Raw genomic sequence first — 19,993 nt, 5'->3', positions numbered from 1 at the left:
TTCTGGGTCAGGCCAGCAATCCCAGGAGTGGTTGGGAGAACAAGGACTGGAGGGGGAGCGAGGACACGGGCAGCCAGCCAGTCGCCGTCACCCAGCCCCGGCCAGGCCACAAAACCGGTCTGATGAGGACACACGCACCCCGTGACCAGTGGACACTGCAGTCATCCCGCTGCCCCAGAAGCAACCTGGAGTCGCCCCGCATCTGAGCAGCTGCTCCTGGCACCATTCCGCACATCTGTGCAAACAGTACAGTCGCTCCAGCACGGTGGAGGCGGGGGTGGGGAGAGGCTTGGCTAGGAGCAGGGGGCGTCTAGGGACGCCACCACGGGGCACCTGAAGTAAGGCAGCTGGGGTCCGACCAGCCTCCCTGCAGTGTGGCCTCCACGCCGCCCACCAGCTTGGCCCGAAGGTGGTCTGAGGGAAGGCATGTAGGGGTGGCTGACGGCTTTGTGGTGAGAGCAGCAGCCCCTCCCATTAGCAGGCTCCCAGCCCGCAGCCAGGTGCAGCTGACCTCAAACTTACTAAGTCTTTTCCAGGGGCTGGTGCTGTGACACAACAACGTAACCCCACCCGCAAGCGTCAGCGTCCCATATGTGCACCGGTTCATGTCCCAGCTACTCCACTTAGTGGTGCTCCCTGCTTGTGACCTAGAAAAGCAGCAGAGGATGGCCCAAAGCCTTGGGCCCATGCAGCCACATGGGAGACCCAGAGGAGACTTCTGGCTCCCAGCTTAGGGCCATCCTAGCTTTGCCTAGTGCATCCACTGGGAGAGTTAACTAGCAAATGGAAGACCCTCTTTCTCCATCTCGTTCTGTGTCTGTAAAAATCTACCTTTCTAATAAAAAAAATAAATAAATATTTTTTAAAAATTACATCTGGGGCCTGGTGCTTTGGCCTAGCGTCTAAAGTCCTCACCTTGAGCATGCCGGGATCCTATGTGGGAGCCAGTTCTAATCCCGGCTGCTCCACTTCGCATCCAGCTCCCTGCTTGTGGCCTGGGAAAGCAGTCAAGGACGGCCCAAAGCCTTGGGACCCTGCGCCCATGTGGGAGACCTGGGAAAAGCTCCTGGCTCCTGGCTTTGGATTGGTGCAGCATCGGCCGTTGCAGTCACTTGGGCAGTGAATCATCGGACAGAAGATTTTTTTTTTTCTTTTTCTCCTCCTCTATGTATATATCTGACTTTGCAATAAAAATAAATATAAAAAAATAATAATTACATCTGAACATGTACTACTCTTTTTTGGGGGGGTCATTATTCAGTAAACAATCTGTCATTTACTTTAGCACTGACATTGTGCTGCTGTTGTAATCTAATCTAGAGGTGATTTACGCAGCTGGGAGTACGCCAGCGCCGTGGCCCGCCCTGCACGCTGAAGGCTGCTCCACTTCTGGCCGGCTCCCTGCTACCGTGCGCCCTCGGCTGTCCGGCCGGACGGAGTGCCTGGCTCCTGACCTCAGCTTGGCCCAGCCCCAACCAGTGCAGGCATTTGGGGCTTGAATCAGTGGATGAAAGGTCTCTCTCTCTCCCTCTCTGCAACTCTGCCTTTCAAACGAATAAATGAATCTTTCACAATAAATAAGTTAAAATTTTCACATAAATAATATTCAGGAGATGAGGCAGCTGTTGAGCGCTTGGGAGACCTACCCATCCTGCATCACAGTGTCTGAGTTCAATGGCTTCACTTTTTTTCCCCCTTAAAGGTTTATTTATTCAGTTGAAAAACAGTTATGAGGAAAGAGAGAGAAAGGGATCTTCTATCCATCTGGTCATCTGTTGCTTTGCCCCACCAGGTGATCACAAAGGCCTGACCTCAGCTACAAACCAGACGCTTCTTCCAGCTCTCCCATGCAGGTGCGGGGAGTGAAGCGGGGAGCTGGATGGGACGTGAACCCGTTCCCGTGTGGAATGGCAGCTTTGCTTTCTCTGCTCCGCCACCACGTCGGCTCTGCCTTTGCTTCTGATTGCAGCTTCCTGTTGATACACACGCTGAGAGGCTGCACGCGACGGCTTAAGCACCTGCATCCCTGACGCCCAGAAGGAGCCACAGATTTTTTTTTTTTTTGACGATGTTTCATAGTTGGTTAGGGTGGGAGGGTTAAGGTTTCTTTTTCTTCTTCCTTTATTTGGGGGAAGGGGAGAAGCCGCACCCAGCCTCCCAATCACCTCAGGGCTCGAGCATGGGGAACAGCCACCCGATGTCATTTCAGCGTCCCCAGTGGGGAGTATGGTTTGAGTGTTCTGTTCAAGTGGTTTCAGTAGTTCTGAAGTGCTGTCAATCTCGCCACTCCAAGGATGAGGAAACCCTCCCAAGGTCCATTGGCTGACACAGTCCACCTTAGAGTCTTCATTCACCCAGATATTTGCTATCAACACTTGGCTGGGGTAGTTGGTCAATCCATTCTGCCCTCCTTTCTCTGCTGTGGTACCAGATGTGCTCTGCAGGCTCCAGTGGACTGCCATATCCTCCGTGTGCATCTGGGCATGCTGTTCACTGCTTTGTCTAAGCCACTGTAGAGACCCAGTTCTGACACCTGCACTCCACAGTCAGACCTCAGATCCTGTGATTCTCCCCATGGTTGGAGCTCTGAGTCCAGCGGTTCAATTGGGGGAATCCCTGAAGAAACTTCATCTGCGGTGACCCCAGACCTGGCTCTTGTGTGTGCTTGCTAATACAGGGTCCAGCTCTGTCTGTCACCCACATCAGCCTATACACACATTGATAGTTGCAACTGCTGGATCAAGTCTGTCTCCAGCCCCATCTCTTGCGCAAACCAATGGGTATTACAGCCCAGCCCAACCCTGCCCACCACACACTCAGCTCTAATGCATACCAGTGGGAACTGCAACCTAGTTAGGGTAACACCCAATAACCTCCACCAGGCCTTCCCCTACCCGGCCCTAGTTCCTATGCTTGCCAGTATGTGCAGGAGACAGCTCCCATCTGGCCCACATCCCATTCAGCTCTCACACATGTCAATGGGTTTTGAAGCTTAGCTCAACTCAACCATTCCCACTCTCCAGCCCACACTCATGCCAGTGGGTACCACTGCCTGTCCACCTAGGCCTGCCCCAAGCCCTGGTTCTCATGCTCACCAGTGGGAGTTGCAACCCATGAGAGACGCTCACAATTTCCCTACTGGGCCCACTCCCAATCCCAGATCTTGCATTCTCCAGGTGGTTCTGCAGTCTAGCTTGACAGGATCTGCCCCTAGTCCCAGAACTTGCCAGCTGAAGCTGCAGCAAAGCCCAACCAGACAACTCCTACTGTTGCATGCAATAGTAGGTACAGTCGATCAGCACAGCCTGGTTCTCCCCATAACATGCAAGCCAACAAGTATTGTAGCCCAGCCCAGCCTGCTCTGCCCTGATCCCTGTTCTTACACTTGCCAGTGGGAGCAGTGGCTCAGCAAGGGAAACCCTTGTGGTCCCCCTAACCAGGCTCCCACCACCACTACCACCTCCTTGGAGATGCAGATTTTAAGTTGGGAAGATCTCTCTGCTTCTCAGAAAGTCCATAAAGTGTACAAAAGAAAGTTTAAACATATGGAAGGATTGCCTAAGTTATATCCAAGTACCATGTGTTTTATAGAAAAGCCCCGAGCACCCAAGGACTTGGGTATCCATGGGGCTCTGCATGTCCTTCCAGAGTCAGTGTGACCCAGGCAGAAACCATGGGACCTGCTCTGTATCTGGCAGGGCCACACGGCATCACTTCACTGCCTAACTTCACTACATCTTTCTACATTCTATGAGAAAATCACAAAAAAGACTTCACCTTGTGATGGAAACTGAGCAGTGTCGTATGCTGCTCACAGACGAGCATGTCGGATAAAAGCTTGCTGGCCCTGTGGTTTGTTTTTTCTTTCTTTTTAAGATTTATTTGTTTTTATTGGGAAGACTGATTTACAGAGAGAAGGAGAGACAGGAGAAAGATCTTCTGTCCACTCATTCCCTCTTCGAGCTGGAGCTGAGCCAATCTGAAGCCGGGAGCCAAGAGCTTCTTCTAGGTCTCCCACACGGATGCAGGGTCCCCAGGCTTTGGGCTGTCCTCGACTGCTTTCCCAGGCCACAGGCAGGGAGCTGGATGCGAAGTGGAGCAGCTGGGATTAGAACTGGTGCCCATATGGGGGATGCTGATGCTTGAAGTTAGAGAGGTAGCCTGTTGAGCCGCAGCACCGACCCTGGTCCTGTTTTTGAAAAACAGACGCTGGCCTGGCTGCCCTGGCTGCCCTGGCTGCCCTGGCTGGGAGAAACGAGCCAACTCCTGCTGCTTTTGCAATAGTAGCTCCAGCCTTGCAGCTCCAAGAGAGCAGGAAGGTAAACACTGATCCCTGTTGACTCCCACAGGGAGCACGAGGCTCTCAGATCTTAAGGTTTTCTCTCAACGTGTGTGGCAGGTGCAGACGCTGTGTCCTGTCCTAGCCAAGCATCATTGCTGTCCACCCCTTTACAGTGTTCGTGTGTCCTCGGTTCCCCCCAGATGCTGCCCTAGGCACCGCTCCTGATTAAGTTTCCTGGTACAGCAGCTAAGGTGCAGCCGGGGATATGCACATCCCATATCAGAGCTCCTGGTTCAAGGCCCAGCTCTGCCTCCCATCGCAGCTGCCTGTGTGCACCCTGGGAGGCAGCGCGTGATGCACCAAGTACTCCGGTCCCTGCTGCCCGGGGTGGGACTGTCAGCAGCAAGCGGAGGAGCTAAGAGCTGGCAGTCCTCTGCCATGCTGTGTGACAGCTGGAGACTGCGCCAGGCTATCGGCGATTTCACGACCACAGCTGACCTGCCACAGAACAGCTGTGGCTGGCCAGAGAACAGCGCGACCCAGCTGGCATGACAAGTCCCCTTCTGTGCATCACTCACACTCCCTTCCCTTTCTGTGCACAACCCAGGCCCACCCCCTGCACCTGCCAGCCGCATCCCTTTCCCAGGAACGAAAACTCTGTCTTGCTATGTTGTAAACTTGGCACCAATGGATCTGGAAACACCCAGCATGGCAGCAGGGTGTGTCTCCCCAGTGGCCCTTCTGTTCGTTATATTGTCACCTTGGGGGGATGTGGGTGGGAGGCACACCCACTCCCGTCACACTCCCATGTGGTGGCTCAACAGGTTAAACTGCTGCCTGCATCCCATATGTGCATCACTTTGAGTCTCAGCTGCTCCACTTCCCATCCAGCTCCCTATTTGTGGCCTGGGAAAGCAGCAGAGGACGGCCCAAAGCCTTGGAACCCTGCACTCTGAAGGGAGACCCAGAAGAATCTCCTAGCTCCTGACCTTAGATCAGTTCAGCTCCAGCTGTTGCAGCCCTCCTGTTCCACCCTGCGATCCCCTCCTGCTCTGTACACACAGCCTCCTTTAAGAGGGTGTCAGGGTTGTTCTTGGATCCCACCACACATTTCCATGGCTTTTCTAATGACTGAGGCCGTTACGAATTTGTTATTTATAAATAATAAGTTACACTTAAAGTCTTCCTCAAACATTCTAAGAAGGTGGAGAATTTCTCTGCACTCCTGACCTGTAGTAAAACAACAGGAATATTAAACAAATTTAGTTTTCCAGTTCTTAGAGGCAGTTCCACTGGGGTTCCATCCTCTCCAGGGTAGCGTTGTATTCAAGTTGCTGCACTTCCAAGGTCAGATGAGCCATAGGGAAACCCACAGTTTTGAGGATCCATCAGGAAATTCTAGGGGCAAGAGCATAACCTTCCCATGGATTATTTAGTGTTCCAGAATATCAATCATTCAGTTGTTTTATCAAATACATAAAAGTCTCTTGGGAGAAGTGATGACCTCACGGAGGTGGCTTTTTCTTGGCTGGGGGCTTTCTCTTTGCTGAGGGTTTTTCTTCTGGCCTTTATGCGTTTCTGGCTCTTTCTCCGTGCGACCCTGGGTTTCTGAGATTGCCCTTTCATTCCATCGTGAGGACACCTGTCTGTGTCTGCGTCTCTACGCCTCCAGCTCTGACTTGTTTCACACGTAGAAGAAAGAACCTGTAACAAGGCTAACCAGGAGACCTGGCTAGAGTTCCTGGCTCCTGACGTCAGCATGGCCTAGCCCTGGTTGTCGCAAGAATTTTGGGAGTGAATCACTGGATATCTGATGTCTCTGTGACATTCTTTTCTTCGCCTCTGTTTTTTAAATAAATGGAAAGTCTTGAGAGACAAAGAGAGCAAGAAAGGGGCCGGCTTTATGGCATGTGGCCTTGTACATTAAACCTCTGCCCGTGGTGCTAGCATCTCATATAGGCACCAGTTCGAAACCTAATTGCTGCACTTCAGATTCCCTGGCAATGGCCTGGGAAAGCAGCAAAGGATGACTCAAGTGTTGGGGTCCCTGCACTTACATGGAGACCTGTAAAGAAGCAACTGGCCCCTGGCCTCAGCCTGGCTCAGCCCTGACCACTGTGACCAGCTGGGGACTAAACCAGCAGGTAGAGGATCCATGTTTGTCTCTTGCCTCATGTCACTTTGACTTTCAAGTAAACCAACCTTTAAAAAGATCTACATATTTATTTGAAAGGCAAAGTAACAGAGGGACAAAAAGAGAAAGAGAGAGAGAGAGATCTTCCATCTGCCATGGCTGTATCTGCCAGGACTAGGCCAAGTGGAGATCAGGATCCAGGAACTCCATTCCTGGCTTTCCACACACAAGCGGCAGGGGCTCGGGGTCGTCCACCGCCTTCCCAGGTGAGCAGGGAGCTGGAGGAGAAATGGAGCAGCCGGGACTTGAAGGCGCACGCCAATGCAGGATGCCAGCATCATTACACCGTGGCTTAATTCACTGCATCCCACTGCTGTCCTCTGGAACAGAACTTCATGTTCATGGTCCGAAATGCAGAGAGGTGTGCACCACACACACACACACACACACGCGCGCCCGCACACACCTTCAAATGCCCGACCCCTGACTCACATTTTAACAGGATTCCTCTGGCTGTTTTGTTGAACTCAATTGCAGGGGACAGAGGCAGGTGACGTGAGGATTCCTGTCGGTGCAGGTCTGCAGGAAGCCAGACTGACATGACATGCCTGACCGTCCTCCCTTGCACAAGTTCCTCATGTCCCCTGCCCCCCAGGGACAGAAGACAGCAAGCGGGAAAGAGGAGTGGCCTGCCAAACAGAGAACCACGCAGGTCCAGCTCACTGAGCAGGTGCACATGCCTCACAAGGAAAGGATTGGGGGTCACAGGGCTGGCTTGTCCTGGGGGCTCCCAGGGCTGGCTTGTCCCAGGGGGCTCCCAGGGCTGCCCTGCAGGGAGATTGAACCTGTCTACAGGTATATGAGCATTGTGGGGCCAGCCTACAAACCTGCTCTGTGTATGCTCTTGTGCAGGTAGGGCAAGAGGGGTCAGCAGTGACTATGGCAACCCTGACCCAGCCCCCAAGGACTCCAGTGGTGGGGGCCACCCAGAGTGAGCAGGGCTGAGGTAGGGAAGTGGCAGGGGGAATCCTGACCCAGCCCACGGAGGCAGAGGGGGTTTTCTTGAGACAGGGGTGGTGTGGCAAGCACTGCAGAGCACCTTTCCCAGAGGGATGGCTGCCCTCCTGCGCGACCTAGTGGACAATGTGGCTTTGATTCATCGAGTAAAGCCCAGAGTACGGGGACCCCCACCCCACCCACGCTAGAGCCCAGGCTGCAGGGGGGAAGCCCACCCATCCACGCTACAGCCCAGGGTGCAGGGGGACATGCCTGCTCACCCACGCTACAGCCCAGGCTGTAGGGAGGGTACATCCACCCACCAACTCTAGGCCCATGAGAGGCCTGAGGAACTTCTCCCAACAGGACCAGCCCTCCCTACCCCCATGCTGACCAAGGCCCCAGGGCAGCTAACTTGTCCCAAGTGATGGATACCTCAACTTCCCTCCTTGACCTCCCCCACCTCCAGCCCCCTCTGGGCCAGTTGTCCCAAATGGACCTGGCCTGTGAGAAGCCTTGAGCATTCTCACCTATGACCGCCTCACCCTCCCTACACACTTCCTCGGTGTGACCTGTGACCTTCCCTGACAGGACTGGCCAGTGCCCTGGCTTGCTCCCCTCCCCCACCCACCTGCTCCTGCCAGCCGCTCTCTTCCCCTCCCCACTAAGGATGGGAGGGAAAGAAGGGGAGAGCTGGAGGAAGGAGGGTGGCATTCCTGGGATTCCCCGGATGGAGGGGGGTGTGTGTGCGCGCGGGCTGGCCGGAGCACCCCCTCCAACCCTGAGGTGATGAAGGAGGCCGAGGCGGAAATGGGAATGAAGACTTGAAAGATTAGCGGCGGAACAGTGGTTCCTTGCCACTGATCTCAGGAGAAGGGCAGCGCCCAGCGTCCTGGCCGCGGGGGAGGGCAGCACAGGGCAAGAGCCGGAGGCGCGGCGGCTTCTAGCCCTTGGTGCCGCAGCCGATCCCCGCCTGGGGAGCAGCCAGCGCAGGCCGCGGGAGAGGCTGGGGTCTCCCAGTTACCCGGGCAGAGGCTGGGTGCCGGCCACAACTGGTGGCACCTGGGCCAAGCATGGTGGGGACGAGGCCTCAGGCTCCCCAGGCCGGAATGAGGGGCACTGGTGGGATTGAGCGCTAGCTCAGGGTCTCCACCGCCGCGGGCGCTGGTCAGCCCAGGCCGGGACAGCCCCGGGAGCCTGGGGGCGGCGGGAGCAGCGCGCCGGGCGCGGCGCGGGCAGGTTCGCTCTGGGCAGTGGGAGGTCCTGGCCCGGCGCCCGGGCCTGGGTCCGGAGGGCGGGCCGAGGCGGGGCCTCCGGAGGCGGGGCCTTGTGCTCCCGGCCCCGCCGCGGCCGAGCTGCAGCCCCGGGCTCAGTCGTCGCCGCCGCCGCCGTGGACATGGAGCCCCCGGACTCCCGGACCCGGGCGCGCAGGGCCCCGCGGCTGCTGTTGCTCGCACTGCTGTTGGCGGCGCCCCCAGGTAGGGCTCGGGCTGAGAGCAAGGCGAGCAGGGAGGGGTGCGGGCCCCTGAGGTCTCCGGGAAACCAAACGCAAGGTGGCTTTCATGCGTGCGTCCCAAGAAGCAAAAGGTGTGGCCCCAGGCAAGAGGTGTATGGGAGGCGTGGGGAGCTGCTCCTCCTTAGGAGAGGCGTGTGCATAACCAGGCAGGAGAGCTGGGGACATCACAGCATCGATCGGAGGCAGCCTGTGGAGTCACCCCAAGTCAGAGCCCCAGTCTGGAGACCCCTCAGACCAGGGCTTCAGGCCCCCCAGTGGCTAGAACTCCTTCCTCCAAGACACACTGAACTAAAGCCCCAGGCCTGTCCCCCAATAGTCTTATTTCGAGGAGAGCAGGAACATTCTCCCCCCCAAACCTCCCTCCCCAGAGAAGCCAGGCACCCTGCAGCAGGATTAGGAACAATTTAGTTTTCCCAAACTGGAAAGAATCCACCTGACCCAGGGGGAGGGCAACGCCAGTGGGACTAAGTGTTTCCGAGTGCTGTGCCTTCTTGGGGCCCCACACCAGGCCATACACCTGTGCGTGCTGCGGGGCTGGGGGTCCTGGGGGCAGGCCTGAGAGATGAGGGAAGAGAAGAAGCGATCTCATTGCCCGCCCTGGTCGTCAGCAGCTTGGATCCAGCCCAGGGCACCCACCAGCATGGCCCCATGTCTCCTTCCCAGGCGCAGGCTGGGGCCAGAAGTAGGCTCCTGGGAGTCGGGGCCCCTGGCATAAGGCTGGCAAATAGTGGGTCCCCAGGGGCAGGGCTGGGCCCGGCCCGGCTGGGCGGGGAAGGGAAGCAAGGTTCTAAGAGCTGAGAGCCTGTGCCAAGTTGCCAGCCCAGAGGGTGAGAGGGTAGGGTGGCTTCGTAAGAACGGCTCTTTTTCTCCTGCCAGAGGCCCCTCCTCCCCCAGGACCCTGTACCCACAGCCTCAGCCCTGTCCTGTCCTGCAGTGATTCCCCTACCCACTTCTCTATCCAGGAGAGAAAGGAGGCTGAGGGGCGGCTCTAGGGGGGCTCTGGCGCCAAGCCGGGCAGGTCTCAGCCAGTCTGTCCCTCCCACATTCCTGAAACCTGCCCAGCCCTGTCCCCCCTCGCCGCCCCCACACACCCATCCCGCCTCAGCTCTCAGTGTGCTTGCCAGGCCCACACCCCAGCCCCCCACGCAGGAGGGAGTAGAGGGAAGCCCCAGGGGCTGGGCAGAGGCAGGGAGCCCCAGGCTGTGACAGCCGCACCTGCAAAGGCTCACTGGAGGCCAGGGGCTGGGCGCTGCCATCAAAGGGTGGAGGAGGAGTCTATAGCTCAAGAAGAGATGGAAGATGGAGAGAAAGAGAGAGGCCGCGTCAGTGGCCTGGGAGAGAGTTCACTGGCTGTCCCGCAGGTGCACAGGCCAAGATGCAAGTGTCGGTGCCTCCCCTGGTGGAGGTGATGCGTGGGGACCTGGTCACCCTGGACTGCAAGCCCCATGTGTCCCAGAACCGCTATGTCCTGGAGTGGTTCTTGGTGAGTGCTCTGGGCTGGGCTGGAGGGCGTGAAGGGGGTAGGGTGTCAGGGTGCACCTGCCAGAGCAGGCCTCTCCTCCTCCAAGCCAAGAGGACCCTGGGAGACCTGCCAGACTGCATTTCTGTTTAACAGACAGGGAGATGGACGGCCAGAGTGAGGAAGGGGTTTCCCCAGGGTGGCTGGCTGAGACTCCAGAAGCAAGCAGGCAGAGGGGGAGGTGGGGTACAGGGGACAGGCAGGGGCAAGGTGGGGTGCAGGGAGCAGGCAGAGGGGGAGGTGGGGTACAGGGGGCAGGCAGGGGGAAGGTGGGGCGCAGGGGGCAGCTAGGCAGGAGAGATGGGAACTGCATGAGTTGGAGTGGGGGAGAATACACAGGGAACAGGCCACTGGGCAGGGCAGGGGGCACAGGAAGACGGGGGACACAGAGGGAGGGTGTGCAGCTCCTGCAGCTGAGACCCCACCCTGTACCCACACAGACAGACCGCTCTGGAGACCGGCACCTAGTGGCCTCAGCTGAGCCCCAGGGCTCGGAGTTAAGGGGCACTGTGCATAACTCCTGGGGCCGCAGCCCCCCGTACCAGCTGGACTCCCAGGGGCGCCTGATAATGCCCACGGCCCAGGTGAGCGACGAACGGGACTATGTGTGTGTGGTGAAGGCAGGGGCAGCGGGCACTGCTGAGGCCACCGCCCGGCTCCGCGTGTTCGGTGAGTGGCGCTGGAGGACTCCCCGAGAGAGCAGAGGGGAGGAGGGGGTGCAGGGGAGGAGCTCCTGACCCGCTGGCCTGACTTTCTCCATAGCCAAGCCAGAGACCACCGAGGTTTCCCCCAACAAAGGGACCCTGTCTGTGATGGAGGAGACGGCTCAGGAGGTACCTTGGGGACAGACTGAGGGCTGCTAGGGGCAGGGGGCTGGACTCCTGTGTCCTGGACAGAGGGACTGTGAGCTGGAACTTGTGGGTTGGGAGCTGACCCCTCCCCCTACTGGACTCAAGGCCAGGCCGTTGCCCCGCCCCCTCTCAGATTGCCACCTGCAACAGCCTGAATGGCAACCCGGTCCCTAAGATCACCTGGTACCGGGACGGGCAGCGCCTGGAGGTGCCCACAGAGGTGAACTCAGGTGAGTAGTGCAGGGCGCTGGCAAAGCCGTGGGTGGGAAGGGCTTCCTGTCCCACTCTGGTCAGGGTATAGAAGAGTAGGACAAAGAAGAGATGGAAAACCACAGAGCCAGAGCAGATGTGTTCAGGAACAACCTGAGGGGGCTCTCCGCGGCCCACCGTGGCAGAGCCAGCTCTCTCACAGGCTGCGGTCTTTGAGCAGGAGGCCGCTGCAGGGGTGGGGCTGAGGTGGGCTCTGGAAGGTCTAGTCTAAGGCTGGGCTCTGGGGAAGGTTGGGGGGTTTGGGAAGGTTTGGGCCAGTCAGGGCAGAGCTGAGCCGGTCCAGGAGCAAAGTAGGGCGCCTAGAAGGGACTGGAAGGATCTAGGAGGATCTAGGAGGGTCTAGAAGGCTCGCCCGCTTGTTCCATCACCCTCCTGTCTCGCAGAGGGCTACATGACCACCCGCAGGGTGCGGGAGGCCTCGGGCCTCTTTTCCCTGAGCAGCACGCTCTACCTGCGGCTCTACAAGGCCGACCGAGACGCCCGCTTCCACTGTGCGGCCCACTACAGCCTGCCCGACGGCCTCCACGGCCGCCTGGACAGCCCCGAGTTCCGCCTCATTCTGCACTGTGAGTCTACACTTCTCAGTCTCCTCCGCTCCAGCCCACCCTGACCTCCACCCCAGGATGGTCTGCTGCCCGGCCCCTGACCCCTAACCTCTGATAAGACCCCACCCCAACTTCTGGTCTCACTCGGCACCCTGAGCCCCATGGGGTTTGTGTCTCACCCTCTCTCTCTCCCACCACATTGGGGTCCTCCTAAGGCATCTGGCCCCTGAATCTCACTTTGACCTGTCATCCAAACTGACCTCTGACCTATGCAAGCTCTGAGTCTCATGCCTGGTTTCAGGATGAGTGTGAACCTGACCCTCTAACCTTTGACCTGTGGTAGCCCTCCCTTTGACCCCTCTCATTCCCCTTGCTCTTGTCTCAGATCCCACGGAGAAGGTGAAGTTCGGGGTGGGCAGCCCGGCTGCCGCGGAGGGCTGGGTGCTCGAGGGTGACTCCATTCAGTTGCTCTGCCAGGGGGACGGCAGCCCCAGCCCGGAGTACACATTCTTCCACCTTCAGGTGACACCCCGCTTCCCACATGTGGTCCTCAGCCCCGTGACCCCTGTAACTTTACTAATCTGCCCCAACTTCTGGGCTGACCCCTGGCCCTTATTTGGAAAAGGCCTTGCTCTGGTGTGACACTGGTCTGGTAACTCCGGGCCAGGGTGGGCCCTAAGCCTGCTTCCTTCTTCCGGGCCGCCCAGGGGGAGCACGAGAAACTGCTGAACATGAATCTCGAGGGGAACCTCACCCTGACGGGGGTGCACCGGAACCAAAGCGGGAGCTACGGCTGCAGAGTAGAAGATTACGACGCCCCTGAGGACGCCCAGCTCTCCCAGACTGGGAAGCTGCACGTGGCCTGTGAGAGCCTGGACCCCGCCCTCCGACCCCTCCCTTGCCCAGTCTTCTTTGCATCCCCAGAGTTTGCCCTGGTTCTCTGCCCCTGCCCCCTCCAACTACCCCACCCAAGGCACATACCAGATCTTCTGCCTAGAACCCGCCGTGGCTCCCTAGTACTCCCAGGAGAAAGGCAGGCCCTGATCACAACGCACCAAAGTGGTTTCAAGGCCTCCCTGGACAATTTTATCTTCCACTCACCCTCCTCCCTCCCCTCCAGTCCGCCTCCTGCTCCTGCCGCCCCAGGTTCCCCTCCCTCTCTGCTTCTTTTTTCTTTTAAGAAGTATTATTTGAAAGGCAGAGTTACAGACAAGCCAGAGCGAGAGCTTTTCCATCCTCTGGTTCACTCCCCAATGGTTGCAAAAGCTAGGGTTGGGCCAGCCAGGAGTTTGTAACAGCGTCTGGGTCTCCCACGAGGGTGGCAGAAGCCTAAGCATTGTGGCCATCAAAAGCTGCTTTCCCAGGTGCATATTAGCAGGGGAGCTGGATGGGAAGTGGAGCAGCTGGGATTCAGGTTGGCGTTCCCATGGGATGCGGGCAGCACAGGTAGTGGCGTTATCCCATGCACCACCATGCCGGCCCTTCTCTGCCCAGTGATGACCAATCCCCGGGGCCCAGGCTTCCAAAGCCCTGGTCAGCCACGTTTCCATTTGTTCGCACCCAAAGCCGTGGACAAAGGCTCTATGCTGGGGCCTGGTGACCCCTGCATGAATGGGCCAGTCCCCTCCCTCCGGAGCAGGGGTCTGGGTGAAGTGCCCAGGCAAACGCTGCCATGTAGCTGAGGAATTGCCGGCTGATAAGCCAGGGAAACAGGCCTGGAGGAATGGAGGTGATTGAGATAGGGACTGCAGTCCACATCCCTGTGGGAGGCCCCCCGGGAGTGGGACAGTGGAGGAGGGAAGCTGTTAGAGGGAGATACCAGGCTACCCCACAGGCTACCCCACAGGCACGTGGGCGCAGGGAAGTCCCTTCGCAGCTGTGCCCGGTCTGGCCAGTACGCTGTGCTTTTATACCCTCATGCAAGTCAGTCACGGGGATGTGGGCTGCCCAGGGCAGGAGCCATGACCTTGGGCAAAGGCTGCCCTGTTGATGAGGCAGCTCCCAGAGCAGCCAACAGCTGAGGGCTGACAGCTGCTGTCCTCAGCAGCTGGGGACACAAACCCTACAGGGCTGCGGTGGGGATTCAGGAGGTCCCTGGTGAGAAGGGGTCATTTGAGGAAGAAGCCAAAAGAATGGAATCAGAAAAGGGGAGTAACATTTCCAAGCTGAACTTGACCAAATCAAGGGCCCCCGGGGGCCAGACCTGACTTAGTCCAACGTCTCAGTGTGGACTGGAGTCCCAGACGCACCCTTTTTGATCCTGTTTTCTGCATCCTGAGAGGCAACAAGTGCGTGGGTCCCTCCTACATGGCAGACCGGGATGGAGCTCCGGGCTCCCAGCCCAGCCATGGCTGTCGGGAACGTCTAGGAGTCAACCATGAGATGGAAGATCTTCTGTGTGTGTCATCTCACTCTGCCTTTCAGAGAGATTAAAAAAAGAGAGAGAGAAAGAACAGGGTAACTGGGGCGCAGTGGGCAGGAGAGGCGGGTGTGAAATGGTACCAAGGTGAGCCAGGGCCACACTGGTCCTGACCTGATGTGGTGCATGAGGGCCTGGGGAGCCTCTGCAGGGTTTTGAGGCATGGGGGGACGCTGTTGTGTGTGTGTGTGTGTGCTTTGAAAAGCTGCTTCTGGCTGCCTTAAAGAACCCCTACCCAGAAGGGCGAGGTGAAATGAGAGGTGACAGACTGCACCCCCCAAACCCCTACAGACCTGGACCCCCTGCAGCTGAGTGCGGCTGAGGAGCTATCCCTGTTACAGGGCAGCAACACCACCGTGAACTGCTCTGCCCACGGCCTGCCCACCCCTGCCCTGCGCTGGATCAAGGTGGGAGCCGGGGGGCACTCACACCTACCCATCCTGTGCCCACCCCCTCACCTGGCCCTGACTGGCCTCTTCTCTCTCCTCTCCAGGACTCAACACCGCTGGAGGACGGCCCCATGCTTCCGCTCAACTCCGTCACCTTCGACTCCATGGGCACCTATGTGTGTGAGGCCTCCGTGCCCACCATGCCCCTGCTCACCCGCACTCGAACCTTCCATCTGCTGGTCCAAGGTTCAGTTTGGATGGGGGCAAGGCTGGGATAGGAAACCCATGATGGTTCTGTACTGGGATCTTTGCCTCCTTTCCTCTGACCTTACTGTACTGCGGTCCCCTCACCCACAGGGACCCCAGAGTTAAGGGCAGAAGAGATTGAGCCCAAGGCAGAAAGTGGCTGGAGAGAAGGGGACGAAGTCACGCTGGTCTGCTCTGCCCGCGGCCACCCGGTGCCCAAGCTGACCTGGAGCCAGCTGGGAGGCAGCGTAAGGCACTTTCCCCTGCCCCACCCCAACCCCAACCCCGTGCCCACCCAGCTTCCTGCTCCTCCCCCTCCCTCCCACTTCCAGGGGACTGGACTTCCTTCACCTCTGCCCTTGCCCCCAGCCCCTGTGACCCCTTGGGGCCCCGGGCCTGACCCGAGCCTCCACAGTCAGCAGAGCCAGCCCTCAGCGGGCAGGGCTGGGTGAGCAGCTCCCTGACCCTGAAGGTGACCAGCACCCTGAGCCGTGAGGGCGTCTTCTGTGAGGCTGCCAACCCCCTCGGGCATGCCCGGCATGTCTTCCACTTCGGCAACGGTGAGTGGGGCCCCTCTCGAGGGAAGGAGAGGCGTGAGGAGGGTGGCTGCGGGATTGACCCTGCCCACTGACCCCTCCTCTCCCTCCCGTTCCCGCAGTGGCCCCCCAGACCGCTCAGGCCGGAGTGGCCGTCATGGCCGTGGCCGTCAGTGTGGGCCTCCTCCTGCTCGTCGTGGCAGCCTTCTACTGCATGAGACGCAAGGGGCGCCCCGGCTGCTGTCGGCGTGGGGAGAAGGGGGCTCCGTAAGTGACCTCTGCCACCCAGCCCCTCCCTGGCCTGGCCCTCAGCCCCAATCATCCCACGGCTCGCTGAATCCCGCTTCAATCCAGTGACCACTTCCAAGCCCATCCTCAGCCCCACACTGCCACCCCAGCCCTCATTGTTCCCCACACCAGCCCTGTCACCCTCTCCCCAACCCCAGCACACAACCACTCCCAGTGCTAACCGCGTCCCCAGGGTCACACCTAACTTCCCCACTTCCGGCCTTGCCACGCCAATTGCTAACTGCAAAGCGACCTCGATCAGACCCATGCCCCAAGTCACTCCAACCCCAACGCCATGGCCGTGCTGACGCTTCCCAGCTCACTCACACCTGTCCCCCAGTCTTTTCCCCACGAAGCTCAGCCCGCCCTCACACTCCCTGTCCACCCCACGGCCACCACCGCCTTGTCATTGTGGCGCCTCCTCCCGCAGGCCACCTGGGGAGCCGGAGCTGAGCCGCTCAGGGCCCGAGCAGACCGGCCTTCTCATGGGAGGCGGCTCTGCAGGAGCTAGGGGTGGCAGCGGGGGCTTCGGAGATGAGGTGAGGGAGGCCTTGGCTGACTCTAGGACGGGGCAGCCTGCTGGGCATGGGGGTCACAGCCTGGGTGGGCAGGGAGGTGAGTGGGGCGGCGGCAGTCTGATCTTCTGTCTTTCCCCAGTGCTGAGCTCAAGGAACTGAGAAGCAGTCCCAGGCCCAGAATAGGGGCCTTGGAGAAGCAGCGCCCGCCCGCCTGCCTCGCCTGCCCCTTCCTTCTGCCTGCTGGGCCCTCCCTTCCTTCCTCTGCCTGCCGGGCAGGGACCCGCAGCCATGGGCCTCCCGGAGGTGGGGGCGGTGGGGAGGGGGAGGCGCCAGAGGCCGGGTGGCTGGGAGGGAGCCTTCCTGCAGCCACTGTGACTCTCCCAGGCCCCAGAATAGCTCCTGGAGGCCAGCCCAGGGCCCGGCCTGGGAGCAGGCACCGAGGGTCGACTGGCCGCCACTATTTTTACCTCCTGCCTCTCTTGCTGGCCGCCCCCCCACACCCACCTGCTGCATAGTCGGACACTGGATCCCCGCTCCCACCCTCGCCCCTACCCCATCATCCATGGACACTGGAGTCTGGAATAAATGCTGTTTCACATCGACACGGTAACATGGTCCAGTGGGCAGGGAGGGGAAGGGGCACGGGGGTCCCACCCCCATGCGGCGCTTTCCTGTCTGCCCCCTCACGAGACCTTGGGAGAAGCTGATGTTATGGGGGAGAGAGCGGACAGGCAGTGCCCACAAGTGACTCAGCGTGCTGAGGGTGGGGGAGTGAGGCAGGAGGAGGCAAGATGCCATCCATCGCTGAGGCCCCAGGGCCTGCTCCGAAGTGGTATGCTGTCCCCTTAAGGAAAAAGTCCCAGCGCCCCCAAGGGAATGGAGGCTGGGAGCCCATGGGGTCAGGGAGGAGGATGGGTTCCTGCAATGGAGTGGGGGCCCTGGGGACCGAGATGGGAGCATAGCCTGAGCCTGCCTGGCGCTCACATCTGATAGAGACAGGGTTCGCAGGGGCCCCTAGGGGGCTGCTGTGAGAGCCGCCGCGAGAATCCTGGCGCCCACATTGCTGAGGAGGGTTGCTGGCAGCCAGGGCTAGGGCGGGGTGGGGGCTCTCCCCTCAGTTGCCCCCTACACCAGGGCCTCTCAGTGTTGCTGCTATGTCTAATCTTGGGCCCAGGACCACCACCACCCCAGTCCCCTGGGCCAGCTCACCCACAAAGTGGGATGCGGTGCTGGGGCTGCTGGGAGAGGGGCACTCACGGGACAGTAGAATCTGATTGGAAGCAACGGGGGTAGGTTCATACGCTTAGCTTCCGTGCAGGGGTCCCCAGGTCCACGTGTCTCGCTTCCCTTGCCATGGTGTGGTGTGCACAGCCAACGTGGACAGGGAGCACTGGGTTGAGGGTAGTGCCAGGGGCACCTGCGCTCCCGCCTAGCCAAGCACCTGTGTGGCAGCCTGTTAACCTGCAGAGCCCGGGATTCAGCAGCGCAGAGGGCCTGGCCAGCAGGGCCGTGGGCAGGACATGGGGATGCCCGATCCTGCCTCAGTACAGTCCCCCTCATTCGTGGTGTCAAAGCTGCAGAAGGTCCTGGAACACCGCCCGCCCCCCACCCCACGCACACACATACACACACAGGATGCCTCTTGCTGTACACGATGCAGCTACATTCCTAAGTCAGCAAGAGACTCGTAGAACGGACAAAATAGGACAGTTGTAACAACAGAATACAATAAATGTCATTTCGAGCTCTGCTTTCTTTCTGGACTTGATCATTTGGTCTTCTCTGACCACGGGTGACCACAGGTGATTAAAGCCATGGCTCGTGGGGGCCTCTTGCTCTCATTGTAGTAGAGCGTATTAGCTCCCATATCCATGCTTGGAAGGGTGTGGGAACTCTGAATCCATGGGCCATGGCGAGGGGCTTCGCACAATGCTGGCGTCTGCCAATTGTTTCCCATTGGGAAAGTGGAGGGAGAGACCCCGCTAAGGGGGGCAGGCGGTCAGGGGGGTGAACAGATGGCTGAGGGAAAGGGGAGATGGGGCTCCTGGGAGGAAGGGGTTTCCGCCCAGCACCTGGTCCCCAATTCAAGGGCAGAATCCCAGCCCCGCCTCCATGCACATTTGCATAAGGTCCTTCATCTGCCTGGCACCTAAGCATCTCGGGACATTTGCATACAGATGGAAGCCTGGGTCCACCTTAGTATGACCTTGACCGAGGGCCCGGGAGAAGAGGTAACAGAGAAGAGGAAAGGGAATGTTGTCGCCTAGAGGGTCAAGCTGTTGTCCGAGAGGGTGACAGCCCGTGTGGTAGCGGTTCCTGTCAGCTGCTCCAGCTGAGACCCAGCTCCCGGTTAGCCCGCCTGGGAAAGCAGCAGACGTTAGCCAAATGTGTGGATCCCTGCCACCTCACGGAGACCCAGATGAAGCTTCCAGCTCCTGGCTTTGGCATGGCTCAGCTCTGCCCATTGTGGCTCTCTGGGGCATGAACCAGAGGAAGTTTTCTGTAGTTCTGTCTTTTCACTAAAAAATCTCTATTTATATGTATATTATATATACATTATAAATAAAAGGGCAGGGCAGATGAAGGGCCTGGCGGACACCCCCTCGGGTTCCATCAGGCCAGGTGGCCTGTGGGTCAGGTGTCCTCTGGGGGTGAAGTGCCATCCTGGCACTCCTTGGCACTGTCAGTAAACTCCTCAGGGGCCCTGTCAACTGTCCACGTGTGGGGCAGTGCGCAGCCCCATGTGTGTCCCCATATGCACCTGCCCTGGGCTGTGAAACTCCGGCCTATACTTCCAGGCCTTCCTTCCTGGGATCAATAACTGAGTGTACTCACTGGCAAGCCTGGAAGGCTTCCTGGAAGAAGACTACTCCCTGGGGATTATTTGGCTGAGAGAAAGGAGCTCAGGATTTTGCAGGCTAGCACTGAAGCCTGGAGGGGCCGCCTGTCCCCTGCCTGCAGAGAGCAGGTCAGGGCACCAGTATCTTGTGTTTAGTGTCCCTTGCACCAGCACTGACCCTCCGTTAAGTGGTGGCCATGACAGTGTTTTCTTCATGGGGTTCTTGTGAAGAATTAAGCAAGGCATCTCAAGGAGGGTCAGTTCTCGGGCGGCCAGTGTTGGGGTGTAGTGGGTTAAGCCACAGGAGTGCTGATTCCAGTACTGGCTGCTCCACCTGCGTGCACCTGGGGAAGCAGCAGAGGACGGCCGGCCTGAGGACTTGGTCACTCCTGCACCCATGTGGGAGACAGATAAAGCTGCTGGCTTCCTGTTGCCCGGCCCAGCCACAGCCCATGTGGACAGTGAACCAGCAGATGAAAACCTCTTGTCTCTTTGCCTTCCAAATACACAAATCTTAAAAAACAAAACAAAAAAGTTACTTCTGCACCTGTTTGTTTTTTAACTGTGACTTTGGGCCAAGCGGTGGGTTATTTGAGATATTGTTTGTAACGCTCAGCTCAGCACCTGGCACACACTTCAGCGTCA

General features: G+C 58.8%; 1 protein-coding gene across 1 annotated transcript; it reads left to right on the top strand.

Moving 5' to 3' along the window:
* The first annotated feature begins 8,808 nt into the window (after positions 1-8,808).
* On the top strand, positions 8,809-17,111 carry BCAM (basal cell adhesion molecule (Lutheran blood group)). Its single transcript, XM_040976188.1, has 15 exons — positions 8,809-8,890; positions 10,290-10,411; positions 10,888-11,116; positions 11,210-11,280; positions 11,432-11,528; positions 11,952-12,134; positions 12,499-12,635; positions 12,821-12,977; positions 14,824-14,939; positions 15,026-15,167; positions 15,279-15,415; positions 15,583-15,727; positions 15,826-15,970; positions 16,422-16,530; positions 16,649-17,111. Exons 1-15 carry the CDS (start codon positions 8,809-8,811, stop codon positions 16,652-16,654), a joined length of 1,878 nt encoding a protein of 625 aa, XP_040832122.1. The 3' UTR covers positions 16,655-17,111.
* The last annotated feature ends 2,882 nt before the right edge of the window (positions 17,112-19,993 follow it).

This window comes from Ochotona curzoniae, unplaced genomic scaffold (genome assembly GCF_017591425.1).
Source record: "Ochotona curzoniae isolate NIBS_2020 unplaced genomic scaffold, NIBS_Ocur_1.0 contig_2699, whole genome shotgun sequence".
In the NCBI taxonomy this organism is placed as follows: Eukaryota; Metazoa; Chordata; class Mammalia; order Lagomorpha; family Ochotonidae; genus Ochotona; species Ochotona curzoniae.
This window is presented reverse-complemented; position numbering and strand designations above follow the sequence as displayed.

Coding starts and splice junctions, on each gene's coding strand:
- BCAM (XM_040976188.1), top strand. CDS start 8,809: ATGGAGCCCCCGGACTCCCGGACCCGGGCGCGCAGGGCCCCGCGGCTG. Junction 10,412..10,887: donor ATGTCCTGGAGTGGTTCTTG/GTGAGTGCTCTG, acceptor GTACCCACACAG/ACAGACCGCTCTGGAGACCG. Junction 11,529..11,951: donor GCCCACAGAGGTGAACTCAG/GTGAGTAGTGCA, acceptor CCTGTCTCGCAG/AGGGCTACATGACCACCCGC.